The 25,884-nt window shown below is 37.8% G+C and overlaps 1 protein-coding gene across 5 annotated transcripts in view; it reads right to left on the bottom strand.

Annotated features, from left to right (window-relative positions):
• Positions 1-25,884, bottom strand: part of MATN2 (matrilin 2) — a 70,263-nt gene that overhangs the window by 23,892 nt on the left and 20,487 nt on the right. For all 5 annotated transcript variants that reach the window (XM_018912315.3, XM_050970893.1, XM_050970892.1 and 2 more), the window contains exons 3-8: positions 20,600-21,169; positions 17,252-17,374; positions 13,872-13,994; positions 8,116-8,238; positions 4,021-4,143; positions 50-172 (exon numbers count right to left, since the gene is read on the bottom strand). In XM_018912315.3, coding sequence (XP_018767860.3) covers positions 50-172; positions 4,021-4,143; positions 8,116-8,238; positions 13,872-13,994; positions 17,252-17,374; positions 20,600-21,169 — 1,185 coding nt within the window. The remainder of the gene's footprint in view (positions 1-49; positions 173-4,020; positions 4,144-8,115; positions 8,239-13,871; positions 13,995-17,251; positions 17,375-20,599; positions 21,170-25,884) is intronic.

Here is a 25,884-nt window from a genome sequence, read left to right as displayed (position 1 = left end):
AATCCTTTCCCAAGGGAGTTGAAGTAAAGGATGTTCTTGCAAGACTCACGTGAGCAGGTTTTTAGGTCCTCATTGATGACAAATCCTTCAGAGCACTGACAGACATAGGAGTCACCTGTATTTAGGCACAGTTGCTCGCAGCCATGATTGTTTTCAACACAGTGGTCCACTCCTATTGATTTGTGTTAATGATTGAAGAAATCACATTGGTGTCTTAGATACATAAACTAGGACACTGTAGTTAGTACATGATGCCTTTGCAGAGCAAGGCAAAAAGATTAGTACAGCTTTTTATTCACACAAGTATCCCCACCTACTTGAGTAACCTGAGTTAATTAACAACACCTAAGTGAAATTAGTACAACAACCCCACTTGGCATATAGCAAACTTGGTGAAGTGCAGATTTCCTTTGCCAAAAATCACAATGTGATTGAACTAACACAAAGTAGAGAGAAGGGAGAACCCTGAAGCCCAGTCTGGTCTTACCTACAGAATCATGCTTTCCTTGTTTAAAAAGCAGGACTCTCTTTTCTCTTCACCATTAAATTTTCACAGCAAATATGAGTATTAGTAATTTTTGAAACAGAAATTATGGCTTTCAGATTGTTTCATAAAGATTAAATTCTTTTCTCAACAGGATAAGAAATCACCAATTTAAAACTTTAACCAGCCAACAGGTTCAAGCAAAAAAAGTCTCACGGGGGACAGACAGAAATGATGAGTGTGAGAGTGTCTTAACATGTTCCATTTCTTTGATTTTCCTATTCCTATTCCAAGTAAGATAAAATGGAATATGTCTTTTAAGTCTTGTATGCAAGTAGTTGTGTGAAAGACAAAAGGTGAGAGAAGGGAGAAGGGTGTGAACTGGGTTCAAAAAATACATTTCCTCACAGTGGACAGCAAAGCTGTAGGGTGAAATACGTGCACTTGCACATGTACTATACAGTTTGCTGTCTCTGTGAGTATAGAAAAAGGACATTTTAGGAAAAAAGCTTTGAACGTCCTCATAGTGCTTTACTGCTGGTTTGTTAATGGCTACTTTTAGTTATAGAGGTCCAAATCACTTAAGCTTAATTTGATCAAAAGTAGTGGAGCTCCCCCAGACACACATACATAGTCTCACATGTCTCCTTTGCAAATCATTTACAGATGTGAACAGACATGCCTGCAGCAATGTGTTTACATATTAAAAAATCTGTACTTAATGTTAAATCACTTATTTTAAATATTTCTGTTTATTGGTTTATTTAGCTAAGCAACAAGTTTGCAGTAATTGGTCCAGATTTGCCATTATACACAGAGAGACAATGTAGGCTTGAAAAAATGAAGCTGAGGTGTCAGTTTTTTCTAGCTAAAGCAAGTTCCAGCTGGAACCTCCTCCTTTTTCCAAGAGTTCACATCATCATGAAGAGGCTTGTGTAACTTCTCAGAGCACACAAAAAATGTGGAAACAAAAAAAAAAAGAAAATACCCATATTCTCTGTGAAAAATTACATCTGTTTGGCTCCATCTTTTCAATACAAACACCCACACCAATACGAATTTTTAACGTTTAAATATTTGGGGCTCTCATGCAGAATTTTGTAACACACTCTTTCGAAGAGTGCAGTAATCACAAAGGTGCTAATTACCAGGCTTTGGAAATCACTATAACTGTAAATGTTGTAATCATATGTGCTTTATTATATGTGTAAAAAAAAATTCCAACAAGGGAAAGGATGAGGAAGGCTCACTGTTTTTACAAACAAGGACTGTCTTGGGATGTATTAATTTTTAGAAATTCAACTTGAGATAGTCTAAAATTATAATTATCAAATAGCTGCAATTTATCCAGGTTACCTTAAACATGCCTTTATCACAGTTTCTTTTAAAATTATTCCCTGTCCTACCAAGTGTTTTAAGAACTTCTGTGACTAAGTATTCCTTTGGAAAAGTAGGTCGTAACTACATCAGGGAAAAATGCTGCCAATGCTTTAGGTGATATGCAAGATGGTTCTCTGCAATAAAACTATCTTCTAAAACTGGGTGATGCCAAGTGGGCAGTGCTGTTGGGTTTCTCTGGGGAAACACCAATCCTTCATTTAGCAACATTCTTCTGAAAAAGGACACTTCATTGAACGGATCACTGAGGTGCAAACATGGAGAAGAGCTGGGTCTCTTCACATCCCCACATACCAGCATACAGCAGCAGGAGATGTGCAGGTTACACAGCCCACAGCAATGATAGGGATGTTCAGCAGCAAGCACTGCCTTCGTGTTAGACACTGCCTTTGAGTGAAAGGCTGAACTTCCCCAGTTATTTGGATTGGAGAAAATGATGCTTTAGTTCTCTGTTGGATCAGGGATCTCACGACAGCATTACTTCACTAGGCCTGGCTTCTGGTGGACTTTGCAGTAACATAGGTTTGCATGACTCAGAAGCATCTCAAAAGGGACCCCAGAGTGTTTTCTCACTCAGTTCACACCTCTCCCTTGCAGCAAACTAGTCACTGCAGTTCCTGAGACACACTCATTGCTGCACGTATCGCCATGGTGTTCTTGGGTGTATCTGGGATGACATTTGCACACAAACAACTCTTCCATGTTAACACACTCATGTTCACAGTCATGCTGACCTAAAGCACAGAAGTTTACTTCTGTGGAGAGAAAAATTAGAAAAACTCACTTTTCTTAAACAATACTGGATTCTGTGCTTTGGACACCTCCTAAAGCTGAGAGTGAGATGAGGATCTGAGAGCAGACTGCAAACACTCAGCTATGTAAGGCTTCACTTTGACCCCCAAAGATCTCCTCCTGTAGTCATCAGAAGTCACACATGGTGGTGAAGGTGGAATGCTTGGTGCTTGTCACCACCCACCTATTGTCCCTGATTTCTGAAAAGGGCATATATGCAAACATTCTGCTTTATTTCACAATCTTAGCTAACATGACCCTTGTTACAAGAAGATTTGGAATAGCAGCCTAATCCTGGAAACATCACCAGATTTGCAGCCAAATCCAAAGCCCCATAAGGAAAAATACCCCAAATGGGAATTACAATTTGCCTTTAAGTTGTACTTACATCCTTGGCAATAAATATTTTATACAATGCTGTTCTTTTGCTCTCTTGGCTCTATTTGCTCTGCCAAGGCTATTGAATCTATAAAAACCTGAATATATTAAAATACCATATAGATAATAAAAAGCAGAATAGAATGGATTACTGCAAAAGCAGGACTGTGTAGACAAAAATGCTTTGTGAGAACATATCTTTAAGATGGAACAAAACTACAGTTTCAAAACCAGATATATTTTATGGGTGTCTAGAAATAGAATTAGATTGCTCCAAACAAGTTTATTATTCATAAAATATCAGTAGTAAAATTCTCTCCCCCCAACAACTGAGTTATGAGATCAGCTATATCATTTTGCTGAATATATTCTCTCTAAACTTTAACACATCACAGTAAAAATCTGCTGTGAATCCAGGCCTCCAATCAAAAAGAGCTGTAACACTAAGTCATTCTAAAGTAAATGGCATGTGTGACTGGTTTATAACACTGACATTGCTCATGCTGTCTTTACAATTTTTTTAGGAAACTGTAAAGTTTTGTGTGTGACTCTAAGATGACTTTGATAGCTGTGTTGTCTATTCAATACATTTCCAAGCTGATGAAATGTATCTGTCCTTGGCTAAACCAACTGGGTAAAGCAAGGTGATTTTTTTTTTTTAAATTTCAAAGCTATTGACATCTTTACAAGCCAAGGCCAGAAAGTTTCAAATAAGTAAAGAACTTTAAGTAATTTTGGTTCCTACATTAATCCTCATAGGTTTTCATAGAAGTCTTCAAAAATGTCTAATATACAAAGTAATCTACAAAACAGAGAAATGTATACTTTCCCAATTCAAGTTTATAAAGAAACATTTGTTTCAACCTTAATTACAGAGAAAACTTCCATCCTTTCAGAAGGGAAACGACTCACTGCAGGTTCAAGAAATAAAAGCAGATGAATTTTATTACGTCCAAAGGATTACTCACTTTTGCATGTTTTCTGATCTGGATTAAGTCTAAACCCTTCTTGGCACTGACAAAAATAGGAATCATCTGTATTAACACATTCCTGTTCGCAGCCATGGTCCTGAAGAGAACAATAGTCTGGTTCTAAACAACAAAAACATTTGTGCCAGTGAGTAATACAATGTCTCAGGAATAAACTAGGTAAAAATGAGTTATTTTGTTTTCTTTTGCCTTTTTTTCCCCTTTAGGCACCATATTGATTTTACCATATTATTTCAAATCATGAAAATAAAATGTTTCTTTTTTCCAAATATCTGCTATACTGATGTACTTCTGACATATTCTACAAAGAATTATTAGAGAACAGAAATAGTTCATGCAGTACAGAAGTTAGAATCTTAAATATTTCTTAACATTTTGCAGCTAAGCTTTATACATTTCCTCATAAAAATTGCCTCTACTCACTCAGAGCATGTTAGACATGATGTGTAAAAAACATACAAACATACTTTTGGATGCTGCTCATTAGATCACAGCAGGACAAACAGGTCATCAGGACTGTGGATGTTTTTAACAGCTCTGAGTGCTTGCTTCACAATTCTTCCATTTGAAATGCCCATGGAAAAAAAGATGAGCAGTCTAGTAACAGCTACTACTTGTGGATAAACTTAGAAAGGATAGCAATTGTGTACTAAGCACTGAGATATTTCCCCTATAGAGTTTATCATTATGGATGAAGTCAATAATGATAAAGTCAACATTCATTTAGATGCAGTGTCTGCCCATCACTTAGTTTTGTGTCAGTGAAGTTAATTTATACTAGTGAAAAATGCTCCTATCCCCTCAGCATGCTAAAAGTAGATAAACAAGTCACAAATTACATAAATAACACTTAAAAAAACTTTTGAACACCTCATTATACAACCTGAAAACTCAGGGGGTTTTATTATTCCCAGAAATTAATTAATTATTATTCCCAGAGGTGATTTGCTTTCAGAGGCATGGACAGTTCTTTCTTTGGATTTGTGGCAGGTTAATGGAATTGAGTCTTTATATATGATGAAAGCCCTTTGTGATAATAAACCACCTATATTTTCAGAATAAATGAAGTGGAATGTGACTTCCTAAGAAAACTCGGAAGGACTATGTTATAATTTCTGTACACCACTCTGTATATTAATTAACATTGATAATATTAATTAACATTTCCTTTACCAAAGCTTTTTTTGACAGCATATGCACATATATATACACATAACATGGAGATACCTGTTTACTAAAATGAAAATTAGAAAATATATTTTTGTTCAAGAGGGCACTGAAGAGACAGAGCCAATGAAGCCACATGTGTGCACCTGGAATGCAGCTGTATGCCTTCTGGACTTCAGGAGTGCTGTAGTGCATTTACCTGCTCAAATCTTTGCTCACTCAAGGAGAGACTTTTCCTGGATAACTGATTCTGAAGATGATCACAAGGGGTAAAAAAATACATATTATCTTTGTTGAAACCTTGAGGCTATTCTGTTTGAGACACTAAAAACACACAATGTGTTTATTAACACAGCCCAGGTTAAGGATATTAACAGACCCTTGCCCAGCTACAAATTATGTGAACCCAGAACTTAAACAGGCCTTTTGAGAGAACAGATGAGGCTCAGCAGCACCCAGTACAAGCAGAAACTGCCACCTGTCCTCTTGAGGGGAGCAGCAAGAGTAGCAGGAGTCTCCTCAATAGTGGCTTGAATGTCCTCCACCTGCCTCACTGATAAACCAAACTTGCTGTGCTCTTCCAGCCATAGAGCACTCTGATGGTGTTGGCAAGGCTGGCTTCATGAGCACTGCTCCTTGTGTTTCATTCTAAGAACTTTGGAATAGTTCCCAGAGAAAACATTTGTTAGATATGCATGACCATACTGACAACACTTATATGTCCATGCATTTCTTTGTAGCCATGAGCATAAAGGCTTACTTTCTATTTTTGAAAGGAAGTCAGGATTGTGAGACCATCATGAGATCTCAGGAGTGGGTGCCTCAGGCCTGCTTGCTGATGCAGAGAACTGGCCTGGCACGTGTGACTCTTGACTAGTTGGCCATGCTCCCCAAGACTCAGTAATAAGCCAAATATGTAGAAATGTATGTTAAATTTTTAAAGCCACAAACATTTTAAATGTAGTGCTCTGTAGTTTGTTTGTTGGCATTGTTTATGCAGACTCAAACTCAGTGTGATTCATAACATATGGGAACTAGGGGACACTTTTGCTCTGAAGAGCTCTCATGCTGTCTTGACTTTTGCAGCATTAAGAGCTACACAGTTATTTCATTCATGCTTTAATTTATCCACAAGGCTCAGAGGATATCAAGTGGAAGGAATAGTGGCTGAGTAAGTCTTATTTGTGGCTAATACACTGTCTCAAGCAACAGTTTGAGGATAGAGACAGGTCAGGCCTGAAATACTCCTTTCCCAGAATATTCCCTCAGATGTCAACATTCTGTAAATCATCAATTTAAATATGCATACAGCTAGGCCATAAACTAAAAAATCAGTCAAGGCATATGAAATGTTTATGCAATTTTAAGGACTTTCTTTGGTTCAAACTGGAGGAGAAAACACTGCTCAAAATCCAAATTCTTACATCAAAGAAATTAACAAAAACTTGTGCTAGGGCAGTGGAAAGCACACTAAAATAAGATTCAAATAGGTATGGATGTGGAAGTATGATTAGCCAGCTCTTAGCTGACAGATACTTGTCAAATGGGAATGTTAATACAATCTACAAAAGATGTTAACCACTACAAATACTCTGGTCCCTGGGAAGCATAAATTTCACCTCCCCTGACTCTGACCATCTAAAAATTATGTGTCCAGTCTGGAATATACAGGGGGTCTCGATTTCCTTGAATATACAGGGGGTCTCGATGTGCAAGTCATTGAGACCCCCTGTATATTCAAGGAAAATACAGGAACTTCCATAAATTTGTGCCAGAACTGGGAGCAATCACCTTTGAGAAGTGTATGTCTCTTTCAAGGGAAAGAGACATACACATGGTAAGAACACATGTACAGACTGGATTACATGTTTTCATCCTAAATGTTAAATTCAAATGGAATAGATATCAACCATAATACACAATAGAAATACAACCTATAGGCTATCCAAATTTCTCACCAGAAGGACTGAAATGCTCCTCACACAGAAATGCAGTGCTATATTGATGCATTTTTTTAAAAATAATGTTTGAACATATCATTCAATGATAAATTCATCACTGGTAGCAGCAATCATCTAAAACTAATGGAGCTTTCCTGCTTACAGGCACAATAGTAATATTTCTTTATCAAAGCCCACATTTATGAAGAAAGGTAACCAGGAAGATACATTAAGGTTTTCCCTTGACATTTCCTGAGAGGGAGTTATGACATTAAACACTGTGGAGGTTTTAGCTTGTTTTCCCAATTATGGGAGGCCTTGGCATGAATAGTTTCTGGTCTGTAAGATCCCTTCCACTTCATCTCCATTCCTAACTCCAGTAATTTTTGATCTTTTTAGCCTGGTATCAAATTTGATAAACAACAAACAAGCAAAGCCATAAAGTTATAAGCTGGTGGAAACATGGAAGGCTGGTAGAAGACACTCATACTGACAGAGCTTTACCACACGTCAGAGAACTCTGGAGAAAAACTGCAATGTTTCTTCTGATTGGGAAACCACTCATTATTTTAGATCATCTTACAAAGCAAACTGATTATAAATTGTCTTGCACAGACTTGTTTGTTTACACAGCTAGGGAGATTATATTCTAACTGAAAAAAAAAACCCAAACCCGAATAATCAAAGAGAAATCCAAGGCAAAGCTTCAGCTTTTTGCTGTTGAAAAAGAGCTGGGTTTCATGTTAAAAGCTTCTTGTTCATAGGAAGGACCTTTACCCTTAGGCCCTCCCCTCAAAACAACTTGCTTTGCTTTCAAAACCTTTGGCTTCCAGGGCACTCCAACCTGATGCATTTCTATACCTGATGCATTAGTCAGCATTCCCAGGACCAGTGGGAGGATTACTGCTGACAGCTGGAAGACAGAAGAAGTATAAACTGTTCATAATTAAACTTTATCACAACTTACTTCCACAAGTTCTTTTGTCTGGATTTAAAATGAACCCTGGGTGGCATCTACAGTAATAGGAGTCCTTGGTGTTAACACATTCGTGTTGGCAACCATGGTTATCCAAAGCGCAGTAGTCCACAACTGAAAAAGAACAAGACAAACGTGCAATCAGGAAAAAAAAATAGAACTATTATGCATGGATATTATGGTTCTAGAGACCCACAGTAGCTATAAAAAAAGGAAAAGCTGATGTAATTGCTGTCCTGAAAAGCATGTCTGCAAAAAGTAGTGAACTCACAACAACAGTTGGTAAATCAGATTTTAAATGAGTCCTCAACTCAACTTTCATCATTTCTCAACTTTGAACATTTATCAGCTCTCAGATTGTCAGGAGCCTTCTCAACATGTTTTCTCAGATCTGGAAACCATGCCTCAGTGAGTAACTCTGTCCAGAGTTACTCTGTTCAAACTGCAGGCCAGGGCATAGAAAAGTTTGTTTGATTTAGCACTGTCTTCTGTCTCTCAGGTCCCAGTCCTGGAATTGCTCTACCTTTTCCTTAGTTCCCTCCCAGCTGTATTAATTCTCAAGAGCTGTTCCTGTAGCCTGAGTATATAGGAGAATCTTGGCATTATCTTCTACACTGAGGACTGTCACAGTACATTCATTCCCTCTAACGTGCTCCAGATTTGTTCTGTACAAAGCAGTTACAACTGCAAAGCCTGAGAATTTCAGGCTGACATTCACCATGGATATTCTGCTTATATAATGCCTTTTTCAGGTAAAAAAAAAGTCACAGACAGTCCTGTCACCTATTTCATAAGTCTGGTCATTTATTACACAAATCCATATTTAAAAGTTAGATTGCCAAAGGATAATAAAGTAATACTTCAGAGTTTACTATGTCAAGCCCATTCAAAGTTGCTAAAGAAATTAAAGGATTTTTAAACTTCTTTGCAGGTTAAGCTTCATCTTCACAACCAAAGTCTTAGAAAAAATTAAAGATAAGTCACAAAGCTGGTGCTCTGCCTGCAAAGAGCTGCCAGGCCTACATTAGGAAAGTAAACCTGATTCTTTCTGCAGAACACAGTAATGTACTTAGCTTCACACCAAGACAGGTCCCTCTTTGCCAACTGAGTAAATTTTTTCATTGCTTTATACTGCTGAGCCTCACAAATTCCTTTAAGAGGCAGTAATTTGTTTAAATGCAATCAATTTTTTTCTTCAATTGCCCCACCTATGTAAATCATGCACACTCAGGTGTGCTACTATATTTAGTCAAGATCATCTAGTCAGGAGAGCAGATAACCTATTCAGCTACTTTGAAAGAGCTTCTTTTAACCCTTCAAAACATTTGTGTTGAATCAAGTGAAATTACTTACTGGCTACCATGTGATAACATTTTCCTGGCCGGAACCTTCCTGTTTCCAGACTGAATAGATTAATATTAAAACCTATTTACTGAATACATGTTTCAAGGATATAATGTATCATACAATTAGCTTTCATCTTAAATTAATTCTAACAAGCACATTTTCAAGTGTTTAAAAGGCACATTAAGAAATAGGTAGGCCAAAGAATACATCAATTTAGCACCATGCCTGGGAAATAGCCCATATGGATGCCTTTGTAAAGTTATCTCCTCCTCTGCATTTAAACCTTAATAAAATTAATTTCTATTGCAATATCTACAACTGCCCAGCTAATGATTATAACAGCAAGAATAGAATATTCAGCTGGAAGAGACACACAATGATCATTTAGTTCAATGCTTGACCAGTTCAGAGTTGACTTTGTCCAAATGCCTCTCACACACTGACAGGCTTGGAGCATCCACCTCCTGTAGGAAGCTTGTTCCAGTGTTTGACCATCTTCCTGGTAAAGAAATGCTTCTTAATGTCCAGTCTAAACTTCCCCTGGCACAGCTTTGAACCATTCCCACATGCCCCATCCCTGGGAGAAGAGCATATTTTATGCTCTGTCATGAGATAAACATGAGAATGTGAAAACCTGAGATTTCACTGTTCTGAATTTTATCTCGTGTCTATTTCAATAAGAATTATTTCAAGATGATTTATTTGTGTCCTTTTTAGTGAGCAAACTATTAATTCAGTTGTCATTTCTGCATATTTGTTCCACCTTGTTTTTCTCACTCGCTATTAGTAAGTGATGAAAACCATCTTTTACTTCCAGTTACCAGTTCTGCACTCTGGGTGCTTACCTTGCCCTCTCTGAACCATGGACTGCAAGGGTCACCTTTCTCATAAGGGGTTGGTTTAGCCCTATGATGTTTATAGAGGTTATTCAGGCTTGGGAGGATGAAGGAAGTTAAGGAGAAGGGTAGGAGAAAAAGGTGTAAAACAAGTAAAGGCTTAAGGAGGATGAAAAAGAGTGTGAGGGAAGAACAAATCACACTCAGGGAAGACTCATAACAACCTAAGAAGCAGCCAAAAAAATCCAGCAGTGCCAGGACTGCAGAGAGGTGCCAGCAGCCAAACCACTGCCAGAAAAAGGGGATCCAAGCCCAGCAACTGAAGCAAGATTGATATAGTCTAGCACTAGTGCCAGGAAAGAGAGGACAGCATGTCCAGCAACACCAAGGTGGAGAGACTGAGTGTCCAGCAGCATGATGGAGAAAGGGCAGCTCATTACCAGCAAACATCAGCTGACAGGACTTTGTCCATGTGAAAAATAGTTCAAAAAAGGCAAAGTGATAGTGTCCAGCCAGACATGTGCCAGCCAGATTTACTGCTGAGCAGACAGTTCCAAGTATTGTTTAGCCTACAAATTCGTTCATAAATTGCATTGCAAACTCTCATATTGTTTGGTTGTTCAGTGGTCAGCTTGAATGGATACTTGTGAGTTCTGGCTGTGGGATTTCATGTAATTTTTGCCATTCAGGTAACTGGCTGGCACATGTCAACAAAGCAATTAATATCACCACTGATCCCTAAATTAGCCCATCAGAAAAATTTAATAAACATGCTTGTGAAATGAAGTTTCGTCACTTTCTCATTTGCTTTTGCTGGAGTTAAAACCTTAGGAGGCTTAGATATCTTAGATGGAAACCTTTGACTCTTTCCAAGAATATCACAATGTGTATTTCCTACTGAAATTTCTCTTTTCATTCTCTGGAAGGGGAGGAGTGACTAACCTTAATGAAGTCACTGCTTTTTGCAAAATTGTTATTATTCTCAGTGATCTCTAGTATGTGTACATCAAGATCTTTCTTTGGATCCTGCTCATTTGATAATAAATACTTCACAGAAAGGAAGGGTTAACTAGCTTAGGAATAATGAAAACTGAGAGTTATCACTACTGATTCAGCACTACACATAGTCTCCCTTAAAAATTTTTCCAGCAAGGATGTGATTATTCATTGATGATCCCATCTGCAAAAGCTGTATATTTTTACTAGTAGCATATTCCTCAAAAAATCTCAAATTGTTCAAACCTGAAAAGTCAAATTCTGGAGGCCAACAATAGGATTTGCAGACAAATTAGCACCAAATTCCTAAATTACCCATACAATCTTTTCCTGTTCAAGAAATGTAAAGAAACTAAGTTCTGCAAAGACCAAATATAATTAATATACATTGAACCATTCTTGTACATCAGTAAGAAATTTAAAAGTGCTAAATATGCAACTGAAAAAGAAAAATAAAAAATAGAAATGTTAATAATGTGCTTTAAAATTCCAATTAATACTGCTAATTATTGCAGTGGTATGAATAGCATGTATTCATGTTTTGTTACTAAAAGGTACAAATGAATAGAAATCAAGTGGAGAAGAAAAACTCCTATAAAAGACAAGACAGTGAACCCATGCATGCTGTATTTTGAAAACAATTGAAGAGAGAATATGAAATCTTTAAATGTCAACAATAGTGCTCATAATAAGTGTGTATCTCTTCAAGCCAAAGAGAGTCAGTGAGGAGGTAGGAAAAAAAAAAATCAAAGATCTATCATGCCTCCAAACAAAAATTGCCCCAGACTTTGCAGATAAGTTATTAACAGACAAAAATCCCAAACACCAATGGAAGAAATTTAATAAGTGGCATAGAAATATTCTGAAGTTTTAAATAACAAAAATAGATTTCACATTTATTACAAAATATAATATTGGAGTCGACATACGAAGAATTTCACCAGAATGAAAGCTCTGGTAGCTACTTTCCTGGTAAGAATATCTTAGGCTGTCAAGGAACTTCAACTTAATAGAAAATAGTAACAACAGCTGATGACACTAAGCATGAATATTTTGGATTAGAATATACAGTAGGAAAGAATCAGGGATGAAAGAAGTTACCAGAAGTCACAGATTTTCTGTCTCAGGATATAGTCAAATAAATAGCAGAGACATATATCCTTTATTCTAATACAAGTAAAAGTCAAGAGGGTCAGCTAAAGTTATTAGGTGAATGTTCGATATAGAAATCTGGGCCAGAACATAAAAACTTATGTATTATCTGCATTTTCAAAACTATCTGGTTTCAAAAAGCAGGTTCTTAAAATGTTATATGAGTGGCCAAATTATGCTGGAGACAAATTATATTGAGACCTTCAAATACTCCTATTCTGAAATCATGAAGCCACAAGTAAAGGAAACATTTCTGAAGAGTAAGCACAGAGTGAATATTCTTCAAAACCTTATGTTATCCCAGGCCTAAAAAATCTCAAACCCTTTTTTGTGTGTCTTCCGTGAAGCTACATGTAGAAAGTTCCATAAATTGTCACCTATTTTGCATCTCAAAACAGGGTTATCCTGGAAGCCAATAGCTTTTTGAAGGTAATAAGAGGAAGACATGCTAGAGCTGTCTTAAAATGACAAGAAAGAGTAGGCTGTTGGAGAAAAGCACTGTGGCAGCCTATGGCAGATTTGAGGCCAAGGATTGACCTGGATTCATTTCCAAGGGACTTCAACTTGTGTTTGAAATTAAGCATGCATCTAAGTGCTTGCCTGAAGAGAATACCTAAAAAATAATGTAATTTTTTAATGCAGATCAAACTAGGGCTTTTTGCAGTGGAAACAGAAGACAGAAGACAGTATTTTCTCAGAATGGAGCACAGAATGAAAAGTTTACAAGAAAAAGCTTGCAAAAGAGATTGTAATAGAAGTATTTACCACATATGAACAGACAAGACTGAGATATTTACAGAGTAATAGAGAGGGAATTATATTTTGTGCTAAAGAATTATTGTACCATATTTCCACACTCTCTCTTTTGAGCTGTAATTCTTGGAACTGATATTTATTTCCACATTGCTTGCAGTGAAAATTAAAGGCACATAGTGGATGGGTTCCTAAGGGGCGAAACTGTCCTTAAAGTCACCTTTCCAAAAAGGGGATGAAATCTCTGCTCACATCACCATAAATTCAAGTGAAAAAACATCAAGAAATTGTCCTCTTTCAAGTTTTTCTGTGCACAACTTCTGTCTGAAGAGGAGCTACCGAGTTTGTCTGCCTTTGTTTTTTAATGGCCACATATGTCATGCCAGTACATTGCTGGCCACCTACATGGATCTTGAATAAAACATCGGGTGTGTTGTTTCAAAACAGAAAATTACTTTCTGTGCAAAATTGGTTGGAACAATTTTCCCAAGACATCATTCATTATCAGTAAAGACCTACAAACATGTCAATTATGTGTGCTTTCTCATCTACCACTCATACAGGAGAACATCATTGTCTATAGCTAAAGTGGATACTCATTTATATTGAATTTTGCTTTGGTTTTGTCAAGAGATAAATGTGAATTGCTGAATTCATACTTACCAACACAACTCTTTCCATTTGCATCAAGCTCATACCCTTCATAACACTGACAGACGTAGGACCCAGGTGTGTTCACACAAATCTGCTCACACGCATGTTTCTCCAAAGCACAAAGGTCCTGAGCTACAACACATAATTATATGAGTATGACATTCTTTGGCCTTCTACAATGCACAGGTAGATCATAGATCAAAACAAATTTCAGGAAACTATGGAGATGAGCTTCTTTAACACAGATCATGCCAATGTTCTGTCAAACAGTGAAAGACAATAAGATCAGTCACTCAAAGCTGAGGTACTCATTCCTTCAGTTGATGGCAAAGACTATTAATGGACCAACGGTGCCTAGCAGAGTTCCTTGATGTATGTTTCCCTAAAGTAATTGCGTTTATTTGTGTATTTTTGGGGTTTTATTTTGCATAACCAGATAAATAATGATGAGGTTGGAAAGGGAAAGAAAAGGAAAACACAACAGCAAAAAACTTGGACATATTTAATTTCTGAGGTTTAGAATTTTTCATTTTTATGCAAAATACCATAGCAAGTTACCCCTCCCATGCAAAAGCTCTCAAAAAAATGACCATGACAAATGAGGTCAGTTCAGCACCAACTGAAGCACACTGGGCTAATAAAGCACACTGGGCTTTCTTTTCAACAGACTAAAGCTTTATGAGAACCCCAAGTTTCCCCAGCGAAAGCTCTGGAAAGCAGAGTACTTTTTGTTGCTCAAAGACTGTTCAACACATAATGCTCATTTACAGCTACAAAATAGGCTTTTGGAGCATGTTTGAGGAAATCAGCCAAGCAAAACCAAATTTTCTTTTATGGCTGTCTGCTTCATATCAAGCAGCATAAACAGTTGCTTAACTCTTTTGTTCCAGTGTAAACACCCACAAATAGATAATTTTCCAGCTTGTTTCAGCTATATTCCTCTTTTGTATCATTTAGTTTATTAATGTAAGATTTGAGCATCTCTAGAGAAGAATGGGAGAGATTAGTTAAACAAACAAATACAGTGTAATAAGTAAAGAATACACATTATCTGACACAAACACTCTTCTCTAGAAAAGTTAGACTACAGTACATGAAAGGATCATCCTTTTATGGATGCAAAACCATAAAAATTATACAAATGTAAGAATGTTTTTAGTTAAAAAAAGTATTTCCCAGCATGAAGTGAAGTTGCCAGTTCATTGTTGATTGAAGCCATTTGGTTAAGGGCTTTAAAGAACTGAGTACTGATAGCATATACTCTCACAACATTAAAAAAAAAAAAGAGATCAGAAGAATGAAAACAGAGTCTAACAAAAGAATGAAAAGTGAGAATAGCATTAGCTACATAGCATTCATTTTTTCTGCACTGTTTAATTCAGAAAGTGTTAAATTTTGTATGTAAAGAAACTATTGATTCATTGAAGAGGTGCCAATACAACCAAACCTTAGATAAATACATCTGGTTTATGTTGATCATGTACTGTACTTAACATAAACATGATGAAGATTTATTTTACTTAGATGTCAAGTGAGGAATCCATTGTCTCTGTGCACTTGTGGGCAATTAACAGCTAGTGAAGGTAACTAAAATACTCCCACACTGTGCATTTTTCTTTCACTGTGGTTCTCCTACCTCCAGAACTAAGCTGTCCCCTTTGTCCAGGCTTGGCTCTCCATCCTCATGAATTCTGCTACATCTCTGTGGGGGATTTAGACATAATTGTTTGACCACCTCTAGACTGATAGTGCATCATCTCTCTCCTTCACCAATGATTTGCACCATCCTAGCACATTTAAGGCAAATTTGATGACTCTCAGATTTCCAGTGCTAATTGCTAAAATTAATTTATAATTTGGTGATGTAAAAAAACCAAAGGCTACAAACACATTGAAGGACTAATTTCCCTTTCACATTGATCAAACTGCAATCTGGTATCATCTGATTGATGATCAAAGCAGGTCAATCAAAGAAGTCATGTAAGAGGTAAGTGGGGAAAACAAATAGATATCATAGCTAAAAAAGAAGGTAAACCAATGCAGCAAAGGGCTTTGAAAAATGGTAGAGAGGGAGCATATTGAGGGCTACTGTGCTTGGGTCAACAGCAGGAAAATTACATACAATTCCAAAACTCTTGGAAATTAACCTGTATTTGAAGCAGTGCAGTGCCCAAATGTTGAACTGCTGGCTGAGAAAAATTATGGAAACGTAACAGAGTAAAAAGAAGAAGATACAATAAAGAAATAATTTTTCATACTAGTAATTAATTTTTTTTTAATTTATTGACATACCTTCACTGTTTCAATGGTGCTTAGTATTCGATATAAAACAGCTCTAAGCAAGAGAGACTAAGAATCCGCTAATCTCAAGATACCTGGTAGTTTTATGGCACTCTCCTAAGATACAGAACATCAAACACAATGATAGGATTTCAGCCTGCAGTCTTCACCTTGGTTCTAAATTATCAATTGTAAGAGGTACATCCTATGCTCTCATGATGACTCTTTCCCACAGTTTCTTGAAAAGATGTTTTCCAAAATTTTTCTTCTGGTTAAAATCAGTTTAGCAGCTTTAATTTGAATCCATGCACTTTCATCTGAATCTGTACACTGCTGTGCAATAAAAACTTGAATTTTTAGCACGTACATTTTCTGTAAGTAAATAAAGCATTACATAATTTCTTTAAAATAAGGTGGATACAGAAATAAATTTGGCATATCCCTCCAATGTAAATTGCTGTTAATTACTAGGAAATAAGTTTAAATGGACTAACAAAATAATGATGACAAAAATCAAAATTAAAGTGAAATAAAGTTTGTTATTATATACTATACAGCCAATTATTCAAAACTGAAAAATGTCAACACTTTTAAAGAGAGGAATGAGAGCATAAGCAAAACTTCTGAAGACATTCTTTGAAAGGTTGCAAACTCTTTTATTTCCACCAGCAGTTAGAAAGAAGTTTTCAGAATGTCAGGTTATTTCACAGTTTTCTAGTATGGGGTTTATTGCACCATTCTGTACCTTTTACCACTGTTGCTAGCTGGAAAAGTTAGTAAGGAATCTAAATTAACTTCATTTGAGATGATAAAGTTATTGATTTTGTTGTTTTTAATTGCTGAACTTAAAATACCAATAAAATTCAAATGTAATTTCATATAGTTACAGTGTACCTCTGCAGAGTTGTGTATAAACTGGATGTATTTTAGAGAGATTTTTAAGAACTTCACTTAAAGCAAGAAAAAGAATTACAACTTCACTTTTCTAGACACTTTCTGATGATTATCATTAATTATGTACTGACCTCAGTTCTTTATGAGCCCAACAGAAAGGGTAAGTGATGTCAAATACTTTTTGGGAGTATGAAAGAGAAAGAAAGATAACATACTGCTGCAAGTCTTCTGGTCAGCATTCAGAATGTATCCTTGTTTACATTTACACAAGTAGGAGCCAGGGGTGTTTATGCAGAAGTGATCACAGTGATGCTCAACTATACTGCACATATGAGGCACTGAAACAAAAAAGGTAAACATTATTAGCTGCTGGTCCTTATTACTTGTGGTCACAACTGAAAAAAAACTTGTGTAGAAGATTTTAGTGAAATAACTCAGAAATTTCAAATTAAGTGTTGCTAGTAAAGACAAACATGAGATCTTAAGAAAATAAAAATACACAAAGGAGTATCTGAAAAAAACTAATCATTTTGCGGCCCTATGAAGACAATGAAACAAACCAATTATAATCAGCTTTAGAAAATAAGTGAAATTTAAGTGTAAGATGATTTAGAGGACATTCAATTTATTGCATGAAGAAAATCACCACACAGCACCAAATAATAAAAAAGAACTATTAAAAAACAACTTAATGAAGACACTGTTTCTTGGAGCTCATAAATTTCTCCCATATAATAAATCTTCTCAAGCACTTTTATTTATGTGAACACAGATCTACTTTGACTTCTTGTCTTGTTATCTTTCTGTCATTCTGAAAATAAAAGCACGCAATGACAGGAGTCCAATAACTCAGGTTCCTTCTGAGAGTACATTGTTGCTGTCTGTTACCAATCTTCCCATCTACCACAAAGGTACAGTGTACATGTCCTGAAGTGTTTCTGTTGCTCCCATTTCAAAGCAGCGATACTCTGGTAATTAGTCTGATTTCTGTGGTGGAGTCTGCTCTCTGAATGACTTCTGCAACCTCATCTGTTGCAGGAGGTGTTTGGTGATCACAGGAAGGTAATAGGGTGATCTCATAGTTAAGAAATCTGAACATGAGCCTTGCTGTGAATTAGCTCTTATCTCTATATCATAGGGTCCTTATTTGATTTTGGGCAAGACAATAATATCAGTATTTTCAAGGAAACACCAGCCTTCACACTGTTCAGATAGAGACACCTGAATCTGGATTTGCAAGGATGCAAGTGATGGCTGTAGAGCTGTGAATAACATGTTGTATTAGTCCAAAAATGTTACATGCCTGAAAAATCACATCAGGGATTGCACTGAGTCAAATATTTAAAGTTAGTGGGTGATTTTCCTCTAATGTAAAATGGGGATGACACCACTATTTACTTTACAGGAATATAATAAAGATTTTATCCGCTCCTGATTGCTCCATCCCAAGTCCTGAATTTCTCACACTTCATCTTATCTCCATCTCCTTTCCTGGATTCTGTTCCCATTTCTACTGACATTTTTCTGAGTTTTCAACTCTTGTCTTATTCTTCATGCCTCTGATCCCTCAGGATACTCTTTGCTTCTGTTTCACCTTGCTGACTAGTAATAAAAAGGGGTCCTGGCTTCATCTGGTGTTTCTGACATCCCCAAACCTTTAACAGTCAGGCAACTGAAGGGAACCGCTGACTTAACAGAGCAGAGCACATCCAGTTCACAGGGATTCTTCTGAGAATACAGGTCCTGGGTACTTAGTAGTCTCCCCCATCCAGTAGTAAGTAATGGTTAATTTGGATTACTTTTTGTTTTCCCCACAGAGCTTCACCATTTGGCCATGGTTTTCTCTTGTCATCACAGGAACCATGAAGACACATTCCCACAGACACAAGGGTGATTCAGACTCAAGGACAGCTCAGGGGACAAGGTCTTTTCCCACAGCACAAAGCCCAGCAGACAGCATTCCGCAAGACATGACCAGAGGGAGGACTTAAACTAACCACATTTCCTGGAGGTGGAATATAGGTGCTCTAGGAAGCAGAGGCTATGATTACTGTCTAGAAATTCATCAAGCTGACTGCTGCTTCACAATCAAGAGCAAATAAAATGTTATGCATCCTATCTCAAATTTAGTACCTTATGTTGAAATCCATATGAATCTAACAGCTTAAACTCTCTGTTGAAGCTGGGTCTGAGTTTTGAAACATGTCTTAAGATCTCACTTTGAATTCTCAGCACAGCAAATCCTGTGGAGGAATTCCCTGGGAGCAGGAGGCAACTGCTATCCTTGTCACCTCCAAAGTCCTCCATCAGCAGTGGGGGGGATGGCTTTACTGAAGAACACATAATTTTGATTAAAAGTCAGCTAAAAAGCTCTAATAAATTTATTGCCCAGTCAGAAAAAAATCCCAACCAAGTAAATGGTATTTGTATGGGATTTGTTTCTAAAACACAATCTAAAAAATCAGCATTTGCTGTACATTCCATTTAAACTCTGAATCCATTATTAGTTTACTCTTTCTTGGCTTTTAAATATATCTCACTATGCCAGATAATAATACAGTAAGGAAGAAATGGGAAAAAATCTATTATCTGATGAATGTCTGTGTTGGTATTTTGTGCTGAGACAGTTCAGCTGCTCTTTGAAACAATTTTGGAAAAGATCAAGTAAGGAAAATCCTCCAGACTATCCTTACAATAAGCTGCAGTTCTTTTCTGGCAAAAGCATCCCTAGACATGAGTGACCATTTAATCTTACCATGCATTCTTTTTCTGGGTTCTAATGAAAAGACATCAGCTTAATGCCAAAGTTGTAGGAAATATTTTCACATTTATCACAGGAATAAATAAAAAATTCTACTAAGCACACAGATTAAAATAAAATTAATTACAAATGCCATGATATTTGCAAAAGGTAATTCCTTATCAGGGAATTACAGATGGAAGTGATATCTCTATTGTAAGTTACTGCCTATTAAAATATTTACCTTCTTGTATGAATGAATAATGTCACTGTAATGGCTTTTCCTAACTTCCTGCATTTAAAATAGATGGAATACACAACCTGCTAAGTCTGTGTTTACTTCCAGTTACAAGACCTATACAGAAATGATTCTCTGCATAGAATTCGTATGTAAGCTTTGGAAGAGGAATTCATGGACTCTAAAGACTATTGAAATAACTGAAAGACAGTTCAGCAGTTTAAAGTTTCACTACAAAGGGAGACCACTCTTAAAATGAAGTGATGAAAAAACTTATCTAATATTCAAATAGCAGAGATCATAAATTTATTTATATTGTGCAATAAATAGGAAAATCATGATATGTGTGTTTACCATACTAGCTTATGACCACGAGCAATTAAATCCCATTTTACGGCACTTAACAGTAGCAGGAGTTTTCCCCACATGTGTAACTGCTGTTCTGGATGTTGTTTGACTAATGTCCCTTCAATACATATGTTCTAACATATAAGGTTTCATGTAAAGAAAAAGTTTAATTATAATGCTTATTTTTTTCTGTTTCACTTTCATCTATATATTCAAATCTATTGATAAAAACCTTACCACAAAGTTTAGTCTGGAAGGCAGAGGTCAGTGTTTCAATCTGACTGAAATTAGCAACCAAAAACACATGTTCTTCATGTGGTTCACTCCCAATGGACTTCAGAGTGTTCATATCCACTCTTCCCACTCCAATAGCAAAAATTAGGATTCCTGAGTTACGTGCTTTAGCAGCAATCTCTGCCACGGGATCTTGAGGTCTCCCATCTGTCACTATCATGATAATTCGGGGCACATTCTGCCTCAGAGGTCGAGCCCCCTCTGTCTCTGAAAATGCAATGTTCACTGCATACTGCAGAGCCAGTCCAGTCATGGTGCCAGTGGACAGGTGCATCATCCTCTTCACCGCTCTTTCGATGTCCTGCTTCCGCCTGAAGGTCTTCAGTGAAAACTCCTGTTTGACGGTGCTGCCGTACTGAATCAGACCCACGTGTGTGGCATCAGGGCTGATGTCCAGAAACCGCAAGATGGTCAAAATGAACTCCTTCACTTTTTCAAAGTCATAATGACTCACACTGCGAGAGCTGTCAATGATGAAAACAAGGTCCAGACGTTTGTTGTTGCAAGAGTTTTCTAAAAGGAAAATGCAAAAACAATACTTAACAATTTCAAAAGGCAAATGTGTTCAGGTTTACTGTCTAAACAAACACTCTGACAAGTGCTGTGAAAATTCAAGAAAAACAGGACATACCACAATTAAGAATACTTGGGCAATATAAATTTGTTCTCCAGTATATAACAAAATCTGCCTGATACTTGATCATTATACGTATTTGTGTATATTTGTGTGTGTGTGTGTGTGTGTGTGTGTGTGTGTGTGTGTGTGTGTGTGTGTGTGCGCGTGTGTGTGTGTGCGTGTGTGTGAGGTAAGGGCCCAAAATGGTTAATGGCAGTGGAATGGTGAGATAGAATCACACAGAGCTTGGGTTGGAAAGGACATTAAAGACCATAAAGGGGGTAGTTCAAACCCCCTTGCCATAAGCAGGGACATCTTCCACCAGACTGGGTTTCTCAAAGCCCCATCCAACCTGGCCTTAAACACTGCCAAAGATGGGACATTCACAACTTCTCTGAGCAATCTGTTCAAGTAAAGAATTTCTTCCCTATACCTAATCTAAACCTGGCCTCTTTTAGTTTATTATTAGTTCATTCCTTCCTGTCCTACCACTACATGCCCTTGTCAAATGTCACTCTTCAGGTACTTGTGCAATACCCTGTTGTGTTATGGTTGAGATTTTGACCTCACTCCCCATGCAAGGGTGGAAATCCTCTCTGAATGACAGTTAACTATTAAGTGGGTTGCACTGTGATGCTTTGTGTGGCAGGGCCTGAGAATTTAGAAATCTAGTACTGTGACAAGTCAGGAGGATTTAAGTGTTTCATTAAAAACAGAAAAAACAGAACACAAAGAAATACAGGTCAAAAGCATCTGTTAATTGCACTGACTGATAAGAGAAGGGACTAATTTTTCAAGGAACTTGGCACTAAGCAGCACTTTGCGTGTACAAAGTACTGTGCTCAATGATGTCAACTGCAGCTGTGAATGCTCAGCAGTTCTACAAATCAAATGTCATTATTTCAAGCATGTAATTAATACCCATCTGGGGAAAGTTTCATGTATTGAACTAGCTCAGCATCACAGAGAAATTATATGGTTGCGTCAGAGAGAAAATCCTGTTGTCTGCAGTGGCACTCCACTCAGCCAAAAAAACACTCATCCCGAACACTCCCTGAAATGTATGTCAGCTATCAGAAGCCTTTTTTTCCAAGAGTCACCGAAGCAGAAATATTACAGACTGAGTATGCCTATATCTGACTATGGCACAGATGGGCAGGCCAAGCTATTAGGGATAGCAGAAGAAGTGAAGGCTGGCTGTCTTCTAGGCATCCTAAGAGCTTTCTGGGACTCTGGGTACATCCTTTGGCTTCTGCCCAGTATACTTTTCTGAAAGAATATGAGAAATAGGAGACACATGCATGAGTTGCATGATGAGAATGGATAGAAACTGACCATTGACAGGAAGCCAGCACGTGACAGGCTTGAGGCAAGCCTGTGAGTTGAGCTATCAAACTTGCCACAGAAAAAGCATATGGAAAAAGGACTTTGATGGGATGCTGATGAAAAGAAATCAACAGAGTGATACAATGTGTATACTAAAGACTCCTCCAAATTAGGAAATCCCTGCATCATAAAAGCATTGCAGTTCAGGGAATAACTGTAGGTGGCACTTTCTTGTCCTTGAATTATTCCACCTGGATCTACTTTTGACCTCTGTCAGAGACAGAACATAAGGTCAGATATACCTATGGCTTCAATCATTGTGTCTGCTCATCTTCTTAAATTCCTGTGGCTATGAATAAACCTGTGAGGTTGTTAGTTGTGTTTGTATACCCAACTTGAAAGATTAAAGATGGGAGGAATGCTCATCAGACTGCAGTGGCATCCTCATTTTACTAAGATGAGACACCCCTAATCAGTAGTTTCCTGTATTGCCAAACCCAATTCAATTCCCAGTGCACTGTCATCCATCTTGTACAGTGAATGAGGCACTAGTGAATGTTTGGTGGAAAAGTAGTGTCTGACTGTATAATCAAAGGTCATGTCATACTGCACTGGTACAAGTGGGCCAATCAAGGACTCAATTGGAAAAATGTCTCTCTGTAGACTGTCCTTTAAACAAATTCACTTGTGACTGCTGACGAACACTCATCATGCACTTCTGCCAAGGCAGGGGGTGAGAAAGATGCCTGTTTTCACTCGTTAACTCTGAAGCCTCTTTCATAGATTACCAAGAACATTTTTTGGCATAGAATAAAAATGCTCTTTAATGACAATAAAAATGACTGCCGGGATTTATTCATGTGCAGTCTACAGTACGTCTTTATTCATAAGCGTAGGAATATGCTCGGCTTGCTTATTCTTTCAAAATCAGAGCAGACTGAATATAAGCCAAGCTGAGCAGAAACAAAATTCCAGTTCTAATGGGATAAAGATATCTTGACATAACTATTTTCCACCTTATTATCTTAATTACCTCATATATAAAAAATTACAAATTATCTTTACTAATATAACATGAATGATTCCAGCAATACAAAGATAATGCTAAGTTATGATTTGTAGGACCAGACCAAGAGGAAAGAAGGATAATTACAGAAAAAAAGGTTAAGAATATGTGTGTGCATGTGAGGGGAAGGACAGGTAAAAGAGAAGGGGAAAATGGATGCTATTTTATTTCCCTTAAAACATTTCAGCATTAATTCACTAAAGGTAAATCATGCTTGACCAGCCTGATTGCCTTCTATGATGAAACGACTGCCTGGACGGATGAGAGGAGAGTGGTGGATATTGTCTACCTAGAGTTCAGCAAGGCTTTTGACACTCTCACAACATCCTCACAGGCAAACTCAGGAAGTGTGGACTGGTGAGTGGACAGAGAGGTGGTGTGAGAACTGGCTGAACAGCAGATCCCAGAGGCTTGCATGAGGTGTAGTTAGAGGTCTGTCACTAGTGGTGTGCCCAGAGGTTCAGTACTGGTCCCAGTATTGTTTAGCTTTTCACCAATAACTTGGTTGAAGGGGCGGAGGCCTCCTCAGCAAGTGCCCCAACAACACAAAGCTGGGAGGAGCGGCCGATAGCCCAGAGTGCTGAGAGCCCTTCAGAATGACCTCGGCAGGCTGGAGAGACGGGCAGAGAAGAAACATCTGAAATTCAACAGAGGTGAGTGCAGGGCCCTGCACCTGGGGAGGAGCAAGCCTAGGCACCAGTACAGCCTGGGGGTGACCTGCTGGAAGCAGCTCTGCAGAGAAGGATCTGGGGGTCCTGGAGGACAATGAAATGTCCATGAGCTGGCACTGTGTTCTTGCGGCCAATAAGGCCAGAGGTATCCTGGGGTGCACTAGGAAGAACATTGCCAGCAGGTCCAGGGAGGTGACCCTGCCTCTCTACTCAGCCCAAGGGAGGCACCATCTGGAGTGCTGTGTCCAGTTCTGGGCTCCTCAAGACAAGAGAGACATGGAGCTGCTGCAGTGGGTCCAGAGGAAGGCTACAAAGATCATGAGGGGACTGCAGCATCTCCCTTATGAGGAAAGGCTGAGGGAGCTGGGCCTATTCAGAGATGACTGAGAGGGGACCTCATCAATGTCTATCAGTCTCTGAAGGGAGGGTGTCAAGAGAATGGACCAGGCTCTTCACAGCAGAGCCAAGCAATAGGACAAGAGGCAATGGGCAGAAACTGATGCACAGGAAGTTCCATCTGACCATGAGGAAAAACTTATTTTATTGTGTGGGTACACTTGAACAGGCCTCCCAGAGAGGTGGTGAAGTCTCCCTCACTGGATATATTCAAGAACCATCTGGACACAATCCTGTGCCATGTGCTCTGGGATGGCCCTGCTTGAACAGGGAGGTCAGACCAGACTGTGCTCCCTTCCAACCTTGTCCATTCCGTGATTCTGTGAAAACAAATCAGAACTACAGCCATGGTGTTGAATCCTTTTAATTGGAATATAAAGATTTGGATGCCAATCTGAATAGACTCTTGTCTATTCTGAAGTCTGGAATGAATCTTGGCTGGAAAAAGCCTGAAGAGCCTTGATGGACAGAAACACATCACACTGTGCTGAATTACTTTGGAAAAATCTACTAAGCTGAATGAAACATAGTGTTTTTCAAAACTACTTTGACCAGCAAAGTTCTAGCTATCAAATATTTCCAAATAAAGACATATTTAAAATCTTTGTCTTCTGATTAGGTATGAATAAAACTCTGTAATTATTAAAGTTGTTTTAACTTGGGCTCAATGGAAAATAATATGTAACTCTTCTATAGATAAAAAAATCCAGCTTGGTGATATTTTGAGGAGTGGCAATCAGTAGTAATGACTGACAGATCCAAACACTCATCCCCTCAGATAAATTTTCAGTGATAGCTTTTTAGTAGTTACATGCTTCTCTGTTTGTCCTGTAAACTATAATCTCTTCCTCTGACCAGCTCTCATTTTCAACACTGAATTTTCTCACAACTTTGGCAAACATCTTTATAACCAAAAGTAATTCCCTTTCACTCTTACGAAAATTTACTCACTGAAAAGAGCTACTCATCCATAAACCTACTTCTAAGTCAGCAGAGGTCTTTTATTGCCAACACAAAAGTTAAAAAACCCTCAGTGTGGGTTGTATTATCCAAAGGGGAAGCCAGGAGAGGAAAGACAAAGACAGAAGGAAAGATCAAGTCAGTAGTAAATAAGTTCTTCTTCTCTACTCAATATCCACTTTGTAAAAGACAG

The sequence above is a fragment of the Serinus canaria genome, chromosome 2 (genome assembly GCF_022539315.1).
Source record: "Serinus canaria isolate serCan28SL12 chromosome 2, serCan2020, whole genome shotgun sequence".
Lineage (NCBI taxonomy): Eukaryota > Metazoa > Chordata > Aves > Passeriformes > Fringillidae > Serinus > Serinus canaria.
Note: the sequence above shows the minus strand (reverse complement) of the source record. Positions and strands in the feature narration are given on the sequence as shown.